At 39.9% G+C, this 23,133-nt stretch overlaps 1 protein-coding gene across 2 annotated transcripts in view; it reads left to right on the top strand.

The window, feature by feature from the left end:
• Window positions 1–731: 731 nt before the first annotated feature.
• The window catches only part of FAM131B (family with sequence similarity 131 member B), a 58,532-nt gene continuing 36,130 nt past the window's right edge, over window positions 732–23,133 (top strand). The window contains exon 1 of one of the 2 annotated variants that reach the window (XR_009153492.1): window positions 732–838. Coding sequence is in view for 1 of the 2 variants with exons in the window: in XM_058169494.1 (XP_058025477.1) it covers window positions 1,692–1,719 (28 nt within the window). In the remaining variant the exon portion in view is untranslated. Of the gene's footprint in view, window positions 839–1,208; window positions 1,720–23,133 lie in introns of those variants that run through there. The other variant, XM_058169494.1, reaches the window with a different exon arrangement.

The following is a 23,133-nucleotide window of genomic DNA, read 5'->3' as shown; positions in this document are numbered from 1 at the left end:
CGCAACTGGACTTTCTGGTTTTTCTTTGAAGACATTTTGCTTCTCATCCAAGAAACTTCTTCAGCTCTGAAGAAGCACCTTTGCCTCTTGAAAAAGCACCTTTGGGATAATTTTGGTTTGTTTGTCTTTATAGAATGTATTTTTATTGGCCAAAGAGGGAAATAAAGTTTCTGCTCTCTTCGTGTGGGGAGCTCTCGTCTATTCCTGTTGCCTGGATGGCCCGATCCTCCTCCATCTCCTAACGCGAAGGCAAAGAAGACAGGATCGCGAGTGTGACCAGCCCTCTTCACGCAAGCGGCTGCAGATCTTTCTGCGTGGAGGCACCCGTACCGGTCCGTCGCCGACCAGCTCAGCTCTCTCGTTCACCATTTCCCGTCTCGCTTCGCCTCCTTCACCGGTATACACGCCCGAATCAACTTGAATTTCCCTCCTTCCCTCTCTCTCTCTTCTTCGGCCTCTACGCCCCTTATCCTACCGCGGCGTCTCCGCAAGGGTCTCCCCTCCGTCCAGCGGAGCTCCCCACGCGCCCGTAAAAAGCGATGCAGTGCAGCGCAAGGCAATGCGGTTGCGGCGCGTGCTCCGAGGCGCTGCTGCAATTCCCCTCGGCAAACGCTGGGAGGCTCCGGGCACGCGGAGCCCTTAGGGAGCCGGGCGGGGAAGGGGCAGGAGGAGGAGGAGGAGGAGCGCGAGACACCCGGCTTTTAGAGCGCCTCGTCTTTTGGTCGCTTAGGGCGAACCGGGCTGTAAAGCAGAGCGCGCAGCACAGTGCCGAGTTTTGCAGCGAGGGTGTTCCGCACACGGCGCGAGTCCCGTTGGGTTCAAGAGGGCTTACTCCCAGGTAAGGCTGCATAGAATGGCAGCTTGCGCCTGCCCTTTTCCCGGCTGCCATCCTTTGCATGCTCACCCGGGGCAAATGAAGGGACTTCTTTTGAACCCAACGCTTCGTCCCGCGAATGCCAGGTCGGAGTCCTCGATTTAGCTCTCGCCGGTTCATCCTCCTCCACACCCTTTCTTTCCTCGGAAGGTGCCTCAGAATGACAGCTCCGGCAGCGGAGCCGCTTCGCAAGTCGTGAATGCAAGTTCTCCGCTTTGCAGCGCCACTCCCCCTATCGCCGCCGCTGCAACCCGGGGCGAATGGGCGGGTGTCAGAGCGTCTGGCTTCTTGGCTGCTGCTCCGAGCATCACACGTAGCCGAAGCGGCAGCGCGGTGGGTTCCTCGTTGCCTCCTTCCTCCAGCCGCGGCTCCGACTCAGCCAATGGCAGCGCCGCGCAAGGCTCCCGAGCTGTTTACCCAATCTCGGCGCTCCTTTTCCTCCTCCCCCGCCCACCCGTCTCCCTTGTGAGCCCCGCGAGCATCCTTCTTCGCCCAGCCAGGCTAAGGGGAGACGGCAGCGCCGGGTCCGGCGGCCAAGCGGCTCTGGCGCCTCTCCCTCCAGGCGTCGCGCGCTACCTGCCGCAGCCCTGGCTCGGAGCGCTCTCCCGCACCTGAGCGTAGTGATGAGGAGCTCCACCCGGCCCCGGGAGGGCCGCCTTGGGGACTCGCCGTGACGGGAATTCCGCTCCACAGCGCGGCCACGCTCCCGCTTTCTGCTTCGGTGCGCAGGCGGCTGCTGCTCCTGCGGCGGCGGCTGCTCCTTCTTCTCCGCTCGTCACCGCTCCCTCCTCCTGGAGGAGCCACGCCGGGCGGAAGGATGGGCTGCATCGGCTCCAGGACAGTAGGTAAGGAGGGGCGTGGATGAGACGAGGATGGAGGTTGCCGCAGTTTCCCTTTCGGGCTCAGGCAGGCGTAGATCTGGCCGCCCTTTCGGTCCTGGAGGCTGGGCAGGGCACGGCCTGATGCGGTGAAGCGCACAAGACGTGCAGCGGTCCAGGCGGAGCGCGCGTCCTTGTCTCGATTTTAGGCAGAGAGCGAGTTCTGCGCCAGGACCGCGGAGAAGGGGACCCCCTGCCCTCGGAAGGCGCTGCCCGTCCCTTCCTGGCAGCCCCCCCTGGATGTGGCTTTTTACCCTCGCTCTGCCTTCTCTGCCCCCTGGAGGGAATTTCTTAGCTGAGTGATTGGCAGCGAGAGGTTTTCCCGGAAGCCCACAATGCGCTTTTTTGTGGGATGGTTCGCAGAGAAGGTGTGTGGGGATATGCTTCCACCTGACAGCTTCCACCACAGGGATGTCCTTATTGGCATGAGGGTGGTGGGGATGGAAAGATGGATGGTCCCGCACCTTACACTTCTTTAAACCTGAAAAAAATCAAAGGCAAGGCCACAGAGGTTGGAGGGAGTTGTTAATTTTCTCTCTTCCTCATTACAATTAGTATCATCAGAATCTCTCTCTCTGCAGTGATAGCTGCACTTCCCTCTCTCCCTCCCTCCTTTGTAGTTGCTGCCCACGCCTCAGCAGGGAAGAGCCACTGGATCCCTCCTACAAGAGAGAGCTGTGCCAGATCCGTAGCTTCTTTGTGCCTTCTTTCCTTTAAAGCCTACTGGGACCAGTCCATCCCTACCCAGTCTGGTTTGTGGCCCCAAGTTTCTCTTTGCAGAAAATTGCAAAATAAAATGCTTTTTACAGCATCTATTGACAACTGTAACCTGTGCAGGACATATATCAGAATGGGTAGGTTTGGGGTGCCCTGAAACATAGCCTTAGTCAGGTTAATTTTGATCCACCAGGAATTTTGCTTAAATAATAATCAATAGGAATCGACAATCCCACTTAAGGAGACTTGTTATGTAGATTTCCCCAGTAGATTGAATTCCCTGTCATCAATCAAGAAGGTGGTGTAATTTTGGAGTTTTGTGCCATTGGCACAGATACATTTTGAGTAAACTACCTTCTTCTATACTATGCCGGCTAATTACCTTTCTATCTGTCATTTTATATTTCTTTTTTTTTCAGTTCTGTAGGTCTCATGAATCATTACAGAGTGTCTGGGCATCCTATTCTAGCTCTGTAACTCAGAGACTGCAGTTGTTGCATTTATTAAGGAGTAATCCCATAAAATATTGTCAGCTCAGAGTAAATATACTGAGGATCGTACTGCAAGATTCAGCAATCTTTTATTAATGTTGAACTTTATGACCTGGCTGAATTTGAACTTGCATTTGCAAATTTGTCCCAACTACCAATCCGTTTTTCTCCTCTGCCATTTCATATTTTTCTCTTTCTCAGTCCCTCAGGCATTGACATTTTAGGATGTGCAGCAGTAATCAGAATGGGAACTGTGATTAAGGGAAATTAAATATAGGGATCTATTTAGAAGCTGAGGAGTCCAAGCCATATGGGCTAAACTGGATGTGACACAAGAGATTTGGGAATGGACTTGAAAGCATTCTCTCTCTCTGTCTCTCTCACATACACACATGCACACACATACACACTGCTCACATCTAAGTATGCATATTTTCCCTGCAGAAGGAAAGAGTTTGAAGCCACATTGCTTAATATTGGGTAAGAGAATAGATTGTTTGATTGAACGAAAAATGTTCAAAAACTTTCCATTTCTATCCAAATTGCTTTTCTCAAATTTTAAGAAGGTGAGAAAATGATCATGGTTTAAAACAGTCTATCCTAAACTGTTCACAAATTGCTATTATCAAGTCTAGTTTTTTATATTGTAAACAGGCTACTGACACTGAAGGTTCATCCAAAGACATTGAAATTAGTGAGAGTTGTGCCTTTGAATTCAGTGAAATATGGATTGAGTCGTTGCATTGGGTTTAATGATGTCTTTTTTTCTCCTAGTTGTATCTGTCTCAGTGTTCTGCATCTTTCTGCATGTATTCTGCCATTATATACTAAGGTTGAAAATCTTGTTTGTGGAGGCTCAAATTCTCAGAGTTTTGGGTGTACCAGGAGAAAAACAGTGGTTATACATAGAAATTACCTAATGCAAGTTGTATGGAATTTCCTAGTTCATTAATGCATGGGTGCCAGTTTAGAAAAGAAGATTTTGAAGTATTAAGCATATATAAAACAGCCAAATTATAAAGAATTGCACTTTAGAGATAAATGCATTTTGAATAGCATTTTAAGGTGCGCCACCAGATCTTAAGAAAGATTATTGCACATCTTGCCCATTGGCATCTTACCTACAGTATTAGCATGCAATGCTGCTGCTCTTCATTGGTTGTTGATGGATCTGATGAAATGTAGTCTTGGGTGAAAACTGATTCAACCATACATTTGTTTAAAGTGTCATAGAGATCCTTACTGATTTTGTTAAAATATTCGCATTTTTTTTCTACAAATAGAAACTGTTGAATGAATGGACAGTAAAATACTGTAGAATAAAAGCTGTGTAACATTGTTGAATGGATTAGATTCGATATATATATATATAGGCGTTGCTATTTTATGGTAAAATGTATTAAGGTTGGGTTGCTCAGTGTTGGTTTTAATTGGAATACCTTATAAGCCCAGTAAAATAAATAACATAAAAATAAAGTTAACTTTTCTTATTATAAAATGCATAAAGATATGGTAATGTCTTCCAGAGAGAGATATATACAATAGAATCTTGCACTTTCTATTTAAAGGTAGATTACATAGAATTTAGTAGGACTTACTTCCAAGTAAGTGTGCTTAGAATAATTCTTTGCTATACCCACTACAGAGATACAATGCCTTATGGGTGTGAGAAACAAAAGAGCTTGACTAGGGAAATGCCCTCCAAAAATGGAAATCTTAAGTATACTTAGCAATTCCTACCTCCCAAGCTAACTTCAGTGAGAAGAACAGCCACTAAAATAAAATGCCATTTAGCTAATCTGACATTTGGCAGCTCAGGAAAGATCTGCTCAGTTGGATACAAGGGTATCCAAACTCTTCAGATCATTGACTCCTTCATGAAATTTCAGATTGCTCATTGCCGCTGCCCCAAAACATTTATTATATATAATTAGTGTAATAAATACTACTTTAACTTATAGTACTATGAATAATAATAAAATAATAATATTCATTCCTTAGATAGCCCCAAGGCATCAATATTGACCATTTTAGAAAACCCTAATCTATCAAATCCTCAAGAACAGTCGATCGATAGATAGATAGATAGAAACTTTTATAAAATATTTGTTTTTATTCCAAGCTATTTAGGCTGATGTATATAATCTTTTCTCCTACAATTCTCTATTCATTTGATAAACTACACGTAATATCCTGCTTTTGTTTGCAGCTCCCTGCAGTTATAGATCATAAAAATCTAATAAATAAAGAAATAATAAACCTTACTTACTTCCTGTATATTCCTGACTTGTTCTAATTCTTAATTCTGCAATCCAAATTCTGTAATTTTGCAATCAAAAATACTATAATTCTGTAAAGTAATGAATAGCAATAATCTTAGAATACTTAACTGAATTGTTAAGTATTGGAGATGTATAAATACTACAATAAGCAACCAGTGTACAGATCGGTACTCAAATTTATCATTTGGATAGAATCCCAGCCTCTGGAATATGATCCTTGTTTACTTTATTTTGAACAACTGTTGTAAGAAGTATTGGCTCAAATTACGCCTTTGTATTTGCCGTAACTGTGGTAGGCTAGCAAGTGTTAAAAACATCACGGTATAAGAACATAAGTTAATAACAAAACAAGTCAAGGTTATGAAAATGCAGGCCTCGTGTTTTCAACGGGCTTATATATCATTGTGCCTTACAGCTTAAGGGAAGAATCAGGCCTTCTTTAAGGCGAAAAAAGTTGGAGCTAACCAAAGCAGGGAGGCACTATTCTATGGGCAGGTGCTGTGATAGAGAAGGCATGACTCTTATGTCTCATTAGATAACATTGATACAACCCAAAGCATGCCTTACTGGATCTTGTAATATAGACATATTGCATATAATTAGAGTTAGGTGGCTCTGAAATGTCCAGGGCCTGTGCTATATAGGACTTTATAGGTGATCAAAAGCACGTTTTGAATTAATGTTTTGCAAAGTTTATTTAGAAAGGTCTACAGTATGTACAGGACCACTAAATTACAAGTGCAAGATCTCTTGGAACTGATTCTTTCTTTCATTGAATTCTGCCACTGAATTTATTACCAAAGGGTATTAAGAACCATGATGCTACCTACCCAAGTGTTTTTCTTCCAGGTAGTATTCCCTCATCTGGGTATATAAACATTTAGGCTAAGTGTTTTGATATGTTCCAAATTGTGAGAAAACTAGTCTAACTATTTTTTAAAATGCTCAAAATTATGTCATCCATTTCTAATGGTGTCTTGCACAAACGGCAAAAAAACCCTTTTTTCTAGGATTTTTTAAAAAATGTGTCAAACTGAAATAGGAACATATGTAATGTATGGGAAATGAAATGCAACCTGTTTAAACCAAAGATCCAAGTAGAACAACAGAATTAATGATAAGCAATGATGGCTCTAATATTTGTTTATTTGTTTATTGTATTGAGATACCGCTACAATCCACATGTGGCGGGGCTCATAGGAATAGGAAAAGGATATGCAGCGCCATGCAGAGTGAACATTTAAAAAAAACATAAATTCCCATTAGCAACAGTTCCTAATGGATATTGTTATGACAATATTCTACTGTATTGAATAAAGTGTGTGGTGAAAAATCCTCTCTACAGATATTCCTTGTTTAACAGACACAACTGGGATTGTCAATTCATTCATTAAGTGAATTTGTTCAGTTGCTAAGTGAAACCGTGCTGATAATTTTCCTTCAGATTTCCTTTGCTATACCACCGGTGAAGGGCATAAATGTGAGGATTGTTAGCAGAGTTACTTTTTCACCACCGTAGTAACTGAATGTTTGCTAAACAATGAAGTTCCTAAAAAGGACAACATATATTTATTGCTTGAAGAACTGTTAAACTTTTAGAGCAAGAATTTTGGGGAAAACCATTTGTGTGAGACTCTTAAGTTGTTGTTGTATTTTTGATTTTACTGACCACACTAAACTTCACCTTTCCGAAAATATTTGCTTATTTCCAGGCCAAATTACTTTCTACCTTGCTATTGAGAGTCCAGATTATTTCCTTACAACATTTTCAAAATATCCACAAGATCTCAGTTGCCCAGTATATGATCTATTAATTTATTTTACCCAATATACTCCGCTTCTATCTCTTGCATGTGAAGATCACCCACACATTCTCCTAAAATAACAAAGAGCAACCCAATAACACCCACACTTAATTGGATAAGTTTTCACTGAAGTACTCTGTGTTATCTATGCAGACATTTTAAAGGCAAATTAGGTCTAAATATCTGAGGAAGAAAGTATTGTAAGAATTATATTTATCCACTTCTAAGAAGAAATATGTTTGTGAATTCTTCAGTCTGTTGCTGTTCATTAGCCATGATGGCAGGCATCAGTGGTGGGTTGCTCCCGGTTTGCCCTGGTTTGGGTGAACCTGTAGGGGCGGTGGTGGGAGGCTCCGCCCACCCGTCCAGACCTCATCAAATACGTTCTGCATATGTGCAGAAGGGCCATGGGCCCGTGCGCTACTGATAACAAATCAGTAGTGCCGGGATTTGAATCCCACTACTGGTAGGCACGGCTAAAAGGCAGGAGATGGATGCAGCAAATGATGGATGCTGATTTAGTAGCAGTAGTAAAGAAATCCCATATTAAATGCTCACTTCAGGTATAAGCTCCAATTCGGTCTCCACACCAATAGTTTGAAAATTACTGTGGTGACATAAGTTAGGGTAGTATTTCTCAAACTTGGCAACCTTAAGTGCATGTCTTCAACTCCTAGAATTCTGGCTTGAGAATTCTAGGAATTGAAGTCCACACCTCTTAATATGCTGCCACATATAAAAGTTGCCAGGGTTGAAAAACACTCGCTTAGAAAATGGTGATCCCTGCACTGACTGAAGTTTATAGGCCCAATCCGGTATCATTTTTCTCCCAGTTTCTTTCCCCAAATTGGCCAATCAAATTAGAATCTGTCTGGAGCACAAAACATTATACGTCACATACTTCATGCTGTTCTCTTAGAGGACTAATTTTTATCTGTTCATTGGGGGAAGAATTAAATCTGCCCGTTGATGAATTTCTAAAATGCCTATCAAGTAGGGGTTTAAAGACCTTTGACCAAAGTGAATGCATCTCTACCAGAATGCTCTTGGTTTGTCATTATTATTATCAGAGTATCTAGAAGTTTTTATTTAGAAGCTCAGGTTGTTAAATTTGAGGACACAGTACAAGGACTGTCAATTCATAAGGGAGTGAGATGGTGTTTCAGCTGCTCTGATGCAATATGTGCATGCTGTACAGTATTTCCTTAGAATAATATTTCTCAGCCACAGCAACTTTAAGATTTAGGGACTTCAATTCCCAGAATTCCCTACCAGCTGAAGTCTGGGAGTTGAAGTCTAAACATCTTAAAATACTAAGATTGAAAACATTGTCATAGAGGCAAGCACCATTCTATACAGTCAGTCTTCATCGTAGGCACATTCATTTACAGCTGTCATCTTTTATTACAGGTTTTAAAATAGGACATAATATACATATGAAAAAGAACATAAATACACAAGGAAAAGTAGCATATCACTGATATAAAATAAAATATATAAAAAGAAGGTTCATTGATCAAGGTTTGCTTTAGAAATGGTGCGGATAGTTGATAATAAACACCAATAGCTGGACTGAGTTCAAGCACTACCATGATGCAGCATCCTTTTGTTACGCTGTTAATTCTGCAGACCTTTCCACACTTGGGAATCAGTCCTACTGAACTGAGTAAACAGGTGTAAATTATTAGAGTTCCTGAGTTTTTCTAAACCATTTCATTTCAGCTCTGAGTTTTGTGTGCTAGTTCGGGAGCAGTTAACACATGCATGAAATAAAACGTCCACATTTATCAATAACATTATTTTACAAAAAAGCATTATGGCATTAACATTAAAAGTCACAAGAAATGTATTAAACAGCATTTTCAAGAAATCAGATTTTTCTTTTGGGTAGAGTATAAAAATCAGCTTTGCCTCCAGTCACAGCAATGAATTCGATAAGTTTTCCTTTTTTCTAAGAGTAAAACCTGTCAATTTTCTCAACATACTCTATAATAAACCCATCTTCGACTTCATATTTGTATTTCATGTTCAATTCTTCCTTTTAAGTGATACACACATTTACGTGCACAGACATAGTAGCTTTTGCTTGGCTTTCTAACATTTCAAGAAATAGCCACTTTTCAAATTTTATCTTCTGGTTTTTAATCCAAAGATCCTGCCACTCTAACAGAAGATACTTCCACCCACAGGATGTCACACATGCTGCTGAATTTCAGGAATTAGGAGGCAGGGGTATAAACTGAAAAGACAGTAGAGTTGACAGGCTGCCCTGAATTTTTTTATTTTTAAGAATTGCCACCTCTTGCATGGAATTACAAGAGCGCTCTTGTGCTCTGAAGACTTTCTCTGCTCTCCCTTAATTTTTTCACATTCAACACAGAGAACAAAGTTTACCTAGTGGTTAATAGCACTGAGTTTTCAGTATAATGTTCTGTATTGTTGTCTGTTCTTGCAAAATTCCATTTGCATAGGCATTTGAGACTGTTTTTAAACTCTTTTAGGTTGTCTGAGTATGCAGTTCTTTTTTAGCTTTTCATTTCTTATTCCCCCATAGACTTGGGGATTACTTGAAGGAAATATGTTCTATTTGATTTAATTAGTTATTCCAAGTAAGAGTATATTTAAAACAGATATGACTTCATAATTATTTTCATATATTTTGACTGTCATTAGAAATATATATGAGACAGAGAGAGAAAAAGAGAGAGAGAGAGAGACAGACAGACAGACAGAGAGAACAGAGAGAGAGAGGGAGGGAGGGAGAGAGAGAGAAAGAGAGAGAGAGAGAGAGAGAGAGAGAGACAGACAGAGAGAGAGGACAGAGAGAGAGAGGGAGGGAGGGAGAGAGAGACAGAGAGAGAGACAGAGAGAGGACAGAGAGAGTGAGAGAGAGAGAAAGACAGAGAAAGAGAAAGACAGAGAGAGGATAGAGAGACAGAGAGAGAAAGAGAGAGACAGACAGAGAGAGAGAAGAGAGAGAGAGAGGATAGACAGAGAGAAAGAGAAAGAGAGAGAGAGACAGAAAGAAAGAAAGAAAGAAAGAGAAAGACAGAGAGAGAGGATAGAGAGAGAGAGAAAGAGACAGAGACAGAAACAGAAAGAGAGAGGACAGAGAGGGAGAGGGAGAGAGAGAGAGATCTGGGTGGCTCATACTCAGATAATGTTCAGGAAGCTCTTAAGGACCTGTTTTTCCTTCCAGGTTTTAGGGCAGAATGAAGGTTGTAACTCTGATGCATGGATTTTTTTTGTTTTAGTGTTTTTGTTTTGTTTCTTGTTTGCTTATTTTGCTGTTTTTGGTGTCACTTGTTATTTCATTTTGTCTTTTATATATCATCAACTTACAACCATTTCTTTAGTGACCATCTGAAGTTACAATGGCACTAAAAAAATGACTATGACTGTTTTTCACACTTTGTTGCAGCATCTCCATGGTCATGTGATCAAAATTTAGGCACCTGACAACTGGCATGCATGTATGACAGTTGCACTTTCCCAGGGTCACATGATCACCATTTGTAACTTTTCTAGCCAGCCTCCAATAAGCAAAGTAAATGTGGGAAGCCAGACCACAAGATTCGGTTAACAACTGCAGTGATTCGCTTATCAACTGTGGCAAAAAAGGTTGTAAAATGAGGCAGTACTTAATTAACAACTGTTTCACTTAGCAACAGAAATTTTAGGCTCAATTGTGGTGGTAAGTCGAGGACTACATGTAATGATGATGATGATGATGATGATGGTGATGGTGATGATGATGATGATGATAATTCATCAAAAACATCTGCCAAAGTATCCAACCTTTATATGGACGATCTGAAGCTGTATGGAAAAGCATCATCTGACATAGAATCGCTGCTCAGCACTGTCCGTATATATAGCCAAGATGTTGCAATGGAGTTTGGATTGGACAAATGTGCCACACTCACTATCAATCAAGGAGAAATTGTGAAAACTGAAAGAATCAAGATATCCCAGGAAGATAACATTAAGAGTCTGGATGTAGATGAATACCACAAATATCTGGGTATTTGTGCTGACAACATCAAGCACACTGAAATCAAGAAAAAGATTAGAGGTGAATACATCAAGAGAATGAAGAAGATCTTAAAACTCAATGGATAAAATACCATCAAGGCAATCAACACCTGGGCCAATTCCAGTCATTAGATACACTGCTAGAATAGTGGACTGGACTCAAGCAGAACTAAAAACAAAGGAAGATCAGAAAAAACAATGACAGTGAATCATGCCCTTCATCCTCACAGTGACATTGACAGATTCTATCTACCAAGGCCTATTAGGTGGGTGTGGATTGTTGCAAGTACATCAGATGGTTGAAGAAGAAGAAAGGGCTTTGGAAGAATGTGCTGACTCTGTAAACCACTTAGAGAGGGGCTGTAAAAGCACTATGAAGTGGTATATAAGTCTAAGTGCTATTGCTGTTGCTATATCTGAAGAACAATGAAGAAGATGCACTGAAGTTAGTATGCCAGAAAGGCATACTAACTACTGGAGAGACCAAACTGGCCTACAAGAAAGACCAAATACAGAACGGAATGGAGGCATGAGAAGACAAAGCACTACATGGCCAGTACATTTAAAAAATAGCAGGGAAAGCAGATAAATAATAAGACCTGGCAATGGCTAAGAGCAGGAAAGTTGAAGAAAAAGACCGAGAGACTAATTCTGGCTGCACAAGGCCAAGCCTTATGGACTAATGCATACAAAGTCAAAATTGAGAAGATAGCAACACACAGTAAGTGCTGCTTATACAAAGAAGCTGAAGAAACAGTGGACCACCTGCAAGCTGCTGCAAGGAAATTGCCCAGCCTGATTACAAGCAGCAGCATGACTAGTAGCAACAATGGTACATTGGAAGATCTGCAAGAAATATCATTTGCCAGCAAGTAAGAATTGGTGAGACCATAAAATGGAGGAAGTCATAGAAAATGAAGTTAAATTGCTCTGGTACTTTAGAATTCAAACAGACAGGCACCTCTACATAATACCCTGGACTTAACAATTGTCTATAACAAAGACAAAAAGGTCTGGATATGGCAGTGCCTAGAGACCGTAGCATAGAAGAGAAAGAATTAGAGAAGATAACAAAATACAAAGACCTACAAATAGAAATAGAACGACTGTGGCAAAGGCAAGTAAGGGTAATACTAATAGTAATAGGCACCTTGGGTGCAATCCCAAGACAACTGGAGCACCACTTGAACACCACTGGCACTGACAAATTCTCCATCAGTCAATTGCAAAAGGCAGCTTTACTGGGAACAGCTTCCATCCTGCGACAATATTTGTAACACCATCAAACATCCGGGGGGGGGGGGAAGGACCCTCCCTAGGGGAAATATATATCCAGTATAGTCTTGCATGATTCTGTAGTGCTAATACTCGGAGTTTTTGCTTCTTGTCTTGAAGGTCAACAAGGCTTAGTGTAATAAAGAACTTCATACTGCCTATTTTAAGACAGAGAAATGGACTTTGTGCTATATCTCTGCCATTTTCCCACCCTCTCCCATTTGCAGGGACAAGTCCAAAATCGGGACCCTGGTCTGCACTTAGCAGCTCCCCATGTTATTTTAAATCTTGATCTGCAAGCCTGCAAATCACACAGAGAGCCCGCAGACAGCAGGCTTTCCACTTCAGCCCTTCCCTTCCCACTCTGTGGAAGAAGGCAAGAGGGCCACAGGGGCACAGAGGAAATAATGACTGTTCTTCAAAGTGATGCTAACTGCTCAAGGACAATGTGCCTGAGCTGGTTTTTCATATGATGTTTAACATTTGTCAAGCAATTGTAATATGTATCAATGTTCCTGCTCTGCTTTAACTGGATTAAACTATTCCCTAAGAGTTTTATTTCTTAATCAACCTGAATCTGTTGGACCCAAAGCTTCCTTAATCATCATCCCTTTGAGACAGACAACAAAAATAATATTTTCTCTTGAGTGAATTACAGATGGAGTTAAAGCAAATTTGCTGCAATTGTCCTGCAATCAGTTCTATAGTGAAACTAATCATCAAATTCAAAAGATTCACTGTGAACTGGCAATATTTTTTTATTATTTAAATAATTAACATGGCTGAATAACTTAAACTTTGTCACTTTGGTAAATAGCAATAGCACTTAGACTTATGTATCGCTTCACAGTGCTTTACAGGTCTCTCTAGTCTAAGCGTTTACAGAGTCAACATATTCCCCCCAACAATCTGGTGCCTCATTTTACCTACCTCGGAAGGATGGGAGGCTGAGTCAACCTTGAGCCTGGTGCGATTCAATCAGCCAAATTGCAAGCAGCCGATGATCAGAAGTAGTCTAACCACTGTGCCACCGTGGCTCAATATACAGGTAGTCCTCATCCTTAACCATTTGTTTAGCAGCTGTTCCCCACCGTCACATGATCAAAATTCAGGCAGTTGGCAACTGGCATAAATATACGATGGTTGCAGGATCCTGGGGTCATATGATTGCCATTTGTGATCTTCCAAAGAAGCAAAGAATGCCTATTAAAGCCTGTGGAATAAGCACATATCATACAGGAGAGGCAATCTTACAACTACTATAACTTGGCCCTGTTCCATCTAGAGCTTTATAGGTGATAACAGGAACCTTAAATTGCACTTAGCAGCTCACAAAGTCATCGTATTACATGGATGTGACCATAATCACCTGCACCATTGGATTCTGGACCAATTCTAGCTTCCACGTGATACTTAAGGGTAGCTTTATTTAGAGCAATTGCAGTAGTCCATCCAGGAGGTAACTAAGTGAAGGCAGCAGTGCCTCCTAGAATAGAATAGAATAGAATAGAATAGAATAGAATAGAATAGAATAGAATAGAATAGAATAGAATAGAATAGAATTTTTATTGGCCAAGTGTGATTGGACACACAAGGAATTTGTCTTGGTGCATATGCTCTCAGTGTACATAAAAGAAAAGATATGTTCATCAAGGTACAACATTTACAACACAATTGATGGTCAATATATCAATATAAATCATAAGGATTGCCAGCAACAAGTTATAGTCATACAGTCATAAATGGAAAGAGATTGGTGATGGGAACTATGAGAAGATTAATAGTAGTGCAGATTCAGTAAATAGTTTGACAGTGTAGATGGAATTATGTGTTTAGCAGAGTGATGGCCTTCGGGAAAAACCTGTTCTTGTGTCTAGTTGTTCTGTTGTGCAGTGCTCTATAGCGTCGTTTTGAGGGTAGGAGTTGAAACAGTTTATGTCCAGGATGCGAGGGTCTGTAAATATTTTCACGGCCCTCTTCTTGATTCGTGCAGTATACAGGTCCTCAATGGAAGGTAGGTTGGTAGCCATTGTTTTTTCTGCAGTTCTAATTATCCTCTGAAGTCTGTGTCTTTCTTGTTGGTTGCAGAACCGAACCAGACAGTTATAGAGGTGCAAATGACAGACTCAATAATTCCTCTGTAGAACTGAATCAGCAGCTCCTTGGGCAGTTTGAGCTTACTGAGTTGGCGCAGAAAGAACATTCTTTGCTGTCCTTTTTTAATGATGTTTTTGATGTTAGCTGTCCATTTTAGATCTTGCGATATGATAGAACCTAGAAATTTGAAGTTTTCTACTGTTGATACTGTGTTGTCTAGTATTGTGAGAGGTGGAAGTATGGAAGGGTTTCTCCTAAAGTCTACCACCATTTCTACGGTTTTGAGTGTGTTCAGTTCCAGATTGTTTTGGTTGCACCACAAGGCTAGTCGTTCGACCTCTCGTCTATATGCGGATGCAGGAATGCAGGAATGGGCACAATTGTTGCACAAGACAAAGTTGTGCTAAAATGTGTTTGCTTCTCTCATGTCTAAATGAACAGAAAGCATATGTTTAATAAACAGAAAATATTAGTTTGATACTATCCATTCATATTTAATGATATTTAATTATTGTTATCGATCTAGTAGTTAAGGCACCAGGCTAGAAAGCAAGAGAACGTGAGTTCAAGTCCTTCCTTAAGCCATGGAAGCCAGTTGGGTGATTTTGAGCCAGTCACTATCTTTCAGCCTAACTCACATCTCAGGGTTGTTGTTGTGGGGAAAATAGGAGGAGGAAGGATATATTGGAATTGAATATATTTGCCACCTTATTTGTAAAAATAATAAAGGCAGAATGTATTCTGTTTAAGGTGGGACTAGGATTCAGATCTCCCTATTCCTGAGCCTGTGCCTTAACCATTACACCAAACTGGCATTGTTGTTGTTTTTTGAGCTACTAGCACTTCCAAACTGATGTATGAGTGTGTGTGTCTGTGCCTGTGTCTCTGTGTTATCAATGTTAGGTGCTGCATATGCTAACCAAATAACCCTACTATTGTTTATTTTAGTTTCATGCTGGGTTGTGTTGAAAAGTATTCTGCATGTGAAACAATTTTGCACCACTGTTTTCTAACTGCACCATTTAGGAGAGGAATACATTTATTTATAAATGTATACAAATTGAATTAATTAATTAATTAAATAAATAAATAAATAAATAAATAAATAAATAAATTTTAAACTCATTTTTTTCCAAGAAAACTCTCTTGAAGAGGTATAGGTAGTTTTTGTTTGCTTGCTTGCTTGTTTATCCTCCCCCCTACTTTTTTTTTTTTTTGCTATTATTCCTTTCTTCTTTGTCTGGAACTGATCTCACCATTAGTTAGAGTGAAGAAGCCACTCAGAGCAGACATTAAATGGAGAAAACACAGTGAAGGATTATCTCTTTCCACATTTTGTTCTTTTCCTGGACAGCTGGGCCACTTTCAAATAAAGCATATGTTATAACCACTCATCTTTCTTTTCTAAGAAGTTTTTGCAACTGTTTATGAACCAGTTTGTAGTGGTTAAAGTGCTGGCCTAGAAACTAGAAGGCTATGAATTCTAGTCTCACTTTAGGCTTAAAGCCAGTTGGGTGACCTTGGGCTCCCTTTCAGCACAATTCATTTTACAGGGTTGTTGTTGTGGGGAAAATAGGAGGAGGAAAGAATATTAGGTATGTTCATCATCTTCCGTTACTTATAAAGTAATAAAGGGGGGTTAAAAATCTAATAAATGTGTGGAAAGACATGTGACAAGACATGTGTGGAAAGATGGAGACAAATGCTCCGATTAGCAGCATGCCAGCTTCCCATTGTTTAAATCAATTAAATTCTGTTTTGTCTAGAAAGCCAGGTGGAAGAGAACCTATATTTATTTTGTCAAACAGTCCATGCTAGGAGCATGTGCAGTTTGCTTAATCAACTTTCTATGAGATTCTTGGTCTATAAAAATCCATAAATGACTTTAGGCTCACAGATTTTAATCCCCTTTCCAGTAACAAGTCTTCTCTGTACATTAAATTTAAACTTGTTTCACTCCAATTTGTGCAGTATGAACATCTGCATGGAAACTTCATTTTTGCCAATGAATTTTATCATTTCAGTGTTGAGGTTCTTGAGAAAAAACTTGTTACAATGTTTTAAATACGGTTTGATTGATTTGGAAAAAATATTCCCTCCTTGCCTTAAATCACTTTGATCTAAAAAAGCAGGGTAGGGTATACTGTATAACTAGTTTGAAACAAACAAATATCTGAAACTAATAAAACATGCACTAATAAAATTTGTCATTGAATTTTGCTTCTTGCCAAATCATGATTAAACCAGAAAATCCTAATTGGGAAAGTGTTCATTGGCTTTTTCTGAATAAGACAGGATCTTGTTTAAAATTGGGGTAAGAGACTGAATTTGGTAACCAAAGTTTCCTGGTTCAGAAAGAATAAAGAACTGTAATTAATTTTAAGATTACTGGTTTTGCTAGAAGCTTACAAGTAGAGTTGAAGGGGTTGAATAAATGGGCAAAGTATGTCTTGTTCTAACTTGAGAAAATAGCATTTAAAAATTAGTCAGTGTAGTGCACAGTAGGAGAAAGGATGAAGCTCTTCCAGGAAGAAAGTGTTAATAGAAATCAGCCTGACATTATTAAGAGAACAGAGATGGACTTCAATAACTCAGTAATGCATTAAAGTTGATAAAAGAAATAGAACAAAAAGACAGTGGGCTTCAAGGACCAAGAGAAGAGGGGAACAGTAGCTGTAGGAATGCATTGTAAAAGACAAGGTGTATTAAATTTCCCACCAAGAAGGCAAAGAGTGGCAAGTTATGCAAGTAGGTTACAATCCTAGATATATTTATCTGGGAATAAGCTCCACTGCAAATAATGAGATGTATTTTAGATTTATATAGCCTTACATTGCAAATTAACTCAGACATGCATTTTCATTTTTTAAGGCAACAGCCTACCCAATGAGATGTGAAAACTGAACAAAGAATAAATCTTGTGGTAAATATATGATGTCAGGGATTTTTTAAAAAAAAAACCAGGCAAAATACATATTATGCAATACATATGCCTCTGGTGGCTCAGGCTGCTAAGACAGTCTGTTATTAACACAGCTGCTTGCAATTACTGCAGGTTTTTAAGTCCCACCAGACCCAAGGTTGACTCAGCCTTCCCTCCTTTATAAGGTAGGTAAAATGAGGACCCAGTTTGTTGGGGGCAATAAGTTGACTTTGTATATAATATACAAATGGATGAAGACTATTGCTTGACATAGTGTAAGCCGCCCTGAGTCTTTGGAGAAGGGCGGGATATAAATGCAAATAAAAAATAAATAAATAAAAATAAATTGTTTGTTTCCACATATGACACCTGCATGTTTCTAGTTCATATATATTTATTTGGGAGTCACTAATTGTGACTCCCAGGTACATCTGGTACCTTCATACAGTAATGAAATTGCTGTAGTGGCACAGTGGTTAGAATGCAGTATTGCAGGTTAACTCTGCCCACAGCCTGGAATTCGATCCTGACAAGCTCAAGATTGATTCTACCTTCTATCCTTCTGAGATCATTTAAATGAGGACCCAAATTGTTGGGGGCAATACGCTGACATTGCAAACTGCCATGAGAGTGCTGTAAACACTGTGGGGCAGTGTGTGTATATACATATATATATTGTATAAACAGTGTATTTCTAATCTTATACATATGTTCCTCTACACAAAGGAACTATATAGGAGTATTATAACATTAGAAATAGTTTGGGTAGGCTGAAAGGAAGTAAAAATAAATTACATCAGTGGTAACAAATGACCATCAGCTTGTAACTCATTGCTCATTCTTCATGAATTCTAGAATTATTGAAATAATAAGTAAGTGAAATCAAATATCAAACTATCATAATAGTTAGAAGTCATCTCCCTCTGCAAATTTCACATCATGCTCTGATAGAGCATGTGACTATTTCTATGTTTACATAGTAAGTGGCTTGGCCTTACTTAGAAAGTTCCTACGTCAGGAATGGCCCAAGATATTCTTCTGTCAGAGAATAAGAAAATCTGCTCTTCCCCATTCAACATAAGCGAGTACTGTCCAAAGCCATGAAATACAGGTCAATTTAGGAGGGGACCAAGTAGAAAATATGGTATCTTCATTCGGTTATCCAACAGAAGTGATTGACCAGAAAAACAGATGGACTTTCCCATCCCTCATTCAGACTTTTTTTCCTCTCCAATTATTATGTGCAGAAAGACATAGAGGAAAGCCACAAAAGCATATACCCATTCTACTCCCAGATGAGTTGGAACTTTTAACAGCTGGAGCTACATTTTTTAAAAACACAACAACAGCAATGGATATGGTGATCTTGTGTTATTATTACTAGCAGGCAAGATCTACTTTCGCCTTCCTTGTGAGGGGTGTATTTGTGTTAACTTTAATAAACAATAATACATTTAATTTAAATTAAAGTTAATGTTTACTAATTTCAAGCAAAAGTGCACTCTCAATTTCTATTTTTTTTTCATGCCAAGGAAAAATTATCTGAATTTGGGAGCACAGTTTCTAGAAGCTTCAGGGACTATAAATAGTTTCCTGGTATGCATTCTGACCTGTTCTGTATTCAGAAATAACCAGAATGGTATTAGACATAGATACCAGAAAAGATTCTGCTACAGTTCAGATGGCAAAGATTCTGATAGAGAGTTAAGCATGAGGCACTGCCTGCTACTTGTCTTCTACTCAGAAGGATAAAATTGGCTAAATTGACTGGAGACCAATAGTGTTATTCCACAATAGTGTTATTCCAGCAATCCATGTGTGTATAACTCAGGAGGTGCTTAGCACTCATCAAAATTAGTAGCCACCAATCTTGCATGAACCTGCCCAATCCTTTTTAGGAATTGGTCTCATTGAATATCTGCATGATAATACCTGGCAGCAAATTTCACAGATGAACTATAAGCAAGGTGAGCAAGTATCTCCTATCAGCCATGACAACTCTGAATTTAGATCCAGTAGATGGACTTCAATTGTGAGAGAGGGGAAAAGAAGTTTCTGTGTCATTTTATATTTTCTCTCCTTTAACCTCCTTCATTCCAAGCCCCAGTTGTTGTTGTCTTTCCTTGCCAGGGAGATAATAAACTTCCTAATCATTCGAGTTGCTCATATTTATATCTTCTAGTTCAATAATAACTTTCTTAAGATGTGATAACCAAAATTCGCCAGAATAAGTATGGACTCACCATAGATTTTCTGATGCGGAGGATGGTCTTTAAGTCACTTGGTGACTGCCTGGATTAGTTCCTGTAGTTTCAATAAAGGAGAATATTTGTAGCTCAGCGTTGAAAGGAAGGGTCCATGATTTTCTCTCAGCTTGAAAACTCAGCTTGAGTTTTCTTGCAAACATTTTATTATCCAGACTAGGTAATATCATCAGCGGTAGTAAGGAATGGGCTTTACTCTCATTTTATATTCTAGTCTAGTGGCTTGCCCTTTCAGTGTTTGTAGGAATGGCCAAAGAACTTCCAAGATCACTCCCACCAAAACTGACAGGGCAAATTAACCTAGTTTGGATAATGTTTGCAAGAAAACAACCAAGCTCAGAAAGCACCAAGGACATCTCCCTATAATTTTCTTGAAAGTTTTGGGGAGTGGTTTGGTATTACCTTTTTCTTAGGGCTGAGAGAGAGAGAGAGAGACCTACCCGAGGTTACCTGGCTTGTTTTATGATTAAAGTGGGATTCTAGACTCAGGGTTTCCCTGTTTCTAGCCTGATGCCTTAGTCACTACATCAAACTGGTTCTCGCTGCTGATATAATGGTATAATATCATTATAATACTATTATAGTACCAGCAGCTCTGTTTCCATTTTTTCCTTCTGGTGCTTTAACCTCTAGACCAAACTGGCTCTCCAATTCTGTTTCAATTTCCTTTTCTAATAATTCCAAGGATGACATTGACCATTGTTATAACAGCTATACAGCGAGTGAACATTTTTATCAAACTATTTCAAAATCCTTATCCTAGTTGGTCACCTTTCTCTATTATTGTTCTAGTATTCATATCATTATTCTTGTCATCCATTATATTACACTGTGGCACTTCACTGCATGCCTCCCCTGATTCGCCTCAAGCTTGTGTGAGCCTGCTGCCAGTACACCATCAATTACGGAATACTTTATTAATCTCCTCTCCTTCTTACTGCGAACAATCATGGTATTGTTTTGTAATTTCTTGACTCTTACCAGATTCCACAAAACTGTCATATTTCATTTGTCAAGAACTGATTCAATTTAGAGATCTTCTGTATAAATTATGGTGCTGCCCCCACCCCAGCCAGCTATGTTTTTCTTATAAACTAACTCCTCTTGAGCTCAACATGATTCTACAGAACAAAGTGTGTGGGGAAGGGCTAAAAATACAGTAAAAGATGAAACACTTTGCAAATATTCACCTGGCCCTGAAATGTTAATAAGTTCTCTGAATAGACCTGGGTATCTCTGCTTAAAAGGCCTCTTTATTAAAGTGTAAAGGCAGGGATAGAGATGGCTTCTGAGAAAGGCTTCCTCTTCCAGCTGACTTGAACTCAGCAGACGCTACCCAGACATACAACGGAGCTTAGCTAATTAAATATCTTTACGGTATTGCTCAGTAGGTTGAAGTCATTTCCACTGGTTGATTGCCCTCTGGCAAAATGAGGGTATAGTCTCCTTTTGTACCATACCTTGGAAATTTAAGCAGCCCAAACTTTTTGTATGGATCAGCTTTACTTTGTGATATGGCTATTGGTTGTTGATGTATATTCAACATTCCTGCTTTGAAAAAACCATCCTCCTCTTTATCATGTGCCCTCCTCCTTCCTTCCTTCAGATTCAGAGGTGCAGGAATGAGTGATATTTCCCTTGCCCAAAGTCTTCATATGACATAGCCATGATTTCTGATTTCTGCTTCTCTCCTTCCAGCAATAAAGTGTCCTCCAATCCAATTAATCAATTAGAATAGAGTTGGAAGGGACCTTGGAGGTCTTCTAGTCCAACCCTTTGATCAAGCAGGAGACCCTATACCATTTCAGACAGGTGTCCAGTCTTTTCTTTAAAACCTCCAGTGATGAAACACTCACAACTTCCGTCGTGAACTAAAAACATATCTATTTACTCAAGCGGGACTGGCATGAATTGGTTGATTTTATTGGGGGTTTTAATCTATATTTGAAATTTTAAATTTTAAATTTTAAATTTATTTTAATTTGTCAGCCGTCTACTAATTTGGTCCATTTTAAATATGTTTTAATTGTATATATTTTGTATTTTACTTTGGCTGTACACCGCCCTGAGTCCTTCGGGAGAAGGGCGGTATAAAAATTCAATAAATGAAAATAAATGAAATAAATGAAGGCAAGCTGTTCCACTGGTTAATTGTTCTCACTGTTAGGAAGCTTCTCTTAATTACAGGTTGCTCTCTCCTTGATTAGTTTTAAGCCATTGTTTCTAACTTGCCCTCTGGTGCTTTGGAAAACAAGTTGACCCCACCCCTCCTTGCGTAGCCCCTCCAATATTAGAATACTGCTATCGTGTAACCCTGAGTCCCTCTTTCCCCTAGACTAGTCATACCCAGTTCCTGCAACCATTATTCATATGTTTTAGTCTCCAGGCCTTTAATCATCTTAGCTGATCTTCTCTGCACTTTTCCCAAAGTCTCAACATATTTTTTGTAATGTAACCAAAACGGATTGCAATATTCCAGGTGTGGTTTTACTAAGGATTTATAAAGCGGTACTAATATACATGGGACGCGGTGGAGGACATTGAGCTTGTCAATCGAAAGGTCGGCAGCTCAGCGGTTCGAATCCCTAGTGCTGCCGTGTAACTGGGTGAGCTCCCGTTACTTGTCCCACCTTCTGCCAACCTAGCAATTTTGAAAGCATGTAAAAATGCAAGTAGAAAAAATAGGGACCACCTTTGGTGGGAAGGTAACAGCGTTCCGTGCACCTTTGGCATTGAGTCATGCTGGCCACATGACCATGGAGACGTCTTCGGACAGCGCTGGCTCTTTGGCTTTGAAACGGAGATGAGCACCGCCCCCTAAAGTCGGGAACAACTAGCACATATGTGCGAGGGGAACCTTTACCTTTACCTTACTAATATACATGATTTTGATTCTATGGCTCTACTTATGCAACCAAGGATTATATTAGCTTTTTTGGCTGCTGTTGCACACTGTTGGTTCATGTTTAAGTAATAATCCACTAGGACTCCAAGGCCCCTTTCACACTTACTGTTTTTGAGCCAGGTTTTGCCTAACCTTTACTTGTACCATTGGTTTTTCCTGCCTAGATTTTTCAGTCCAGGAGCTTGGAAGGTAATTAGAATGTCAGTCCCAGCATCTCCTTCCTTGGTCACCCTACTTCCAGATTTCCCTATCCACCCAGTTCTCCCCACAGAATCAGAAATAAAATTCTTCTATATAGTCAGTCAGGAAATTTGGGTTTGTGAGAGCATTGCAAATGAACCAATAAAGGACAGAGAACATGAATCTTTCAATCTTGCCTTCCAGGAACAGAGTCTTTGGGTAGCTCTTCTAAAGAATCAAATATTCAAGCTATCTCCTACTTCACCAAGATTCCAGAATGTTGGTCCACTTCAAACTTCTCCTCCCTATCTATTAAGATAAAAGTTGAAATGTATAAGTGTATAGAAATGTATAAAGAACTGGGGTTCTTGTTCAATCCCGCATGGAATGGTAGAAAGTGAGACGTT

This window comes from Ahaetulla prasina, chromosome 2 (genome assembly GCF_028640845.1).
Source record: "Ahaetulla prasina isolate Xishuangbanna chromosome 2, ASM2864084v1, whole genome shotgun sequence".
Taxonomy (NCBI): domain Eukaryota; kingdom Metazoa; phylum Chordata; class Lepidosauria; order Squamata; family Colubridae; genus Ahaetulla; species Ahaetulla prasina.
Note: the sequence above shows the minus strand (reverse complement) of the source record. Positions and strands in the feature narration are given on the sequence as shown.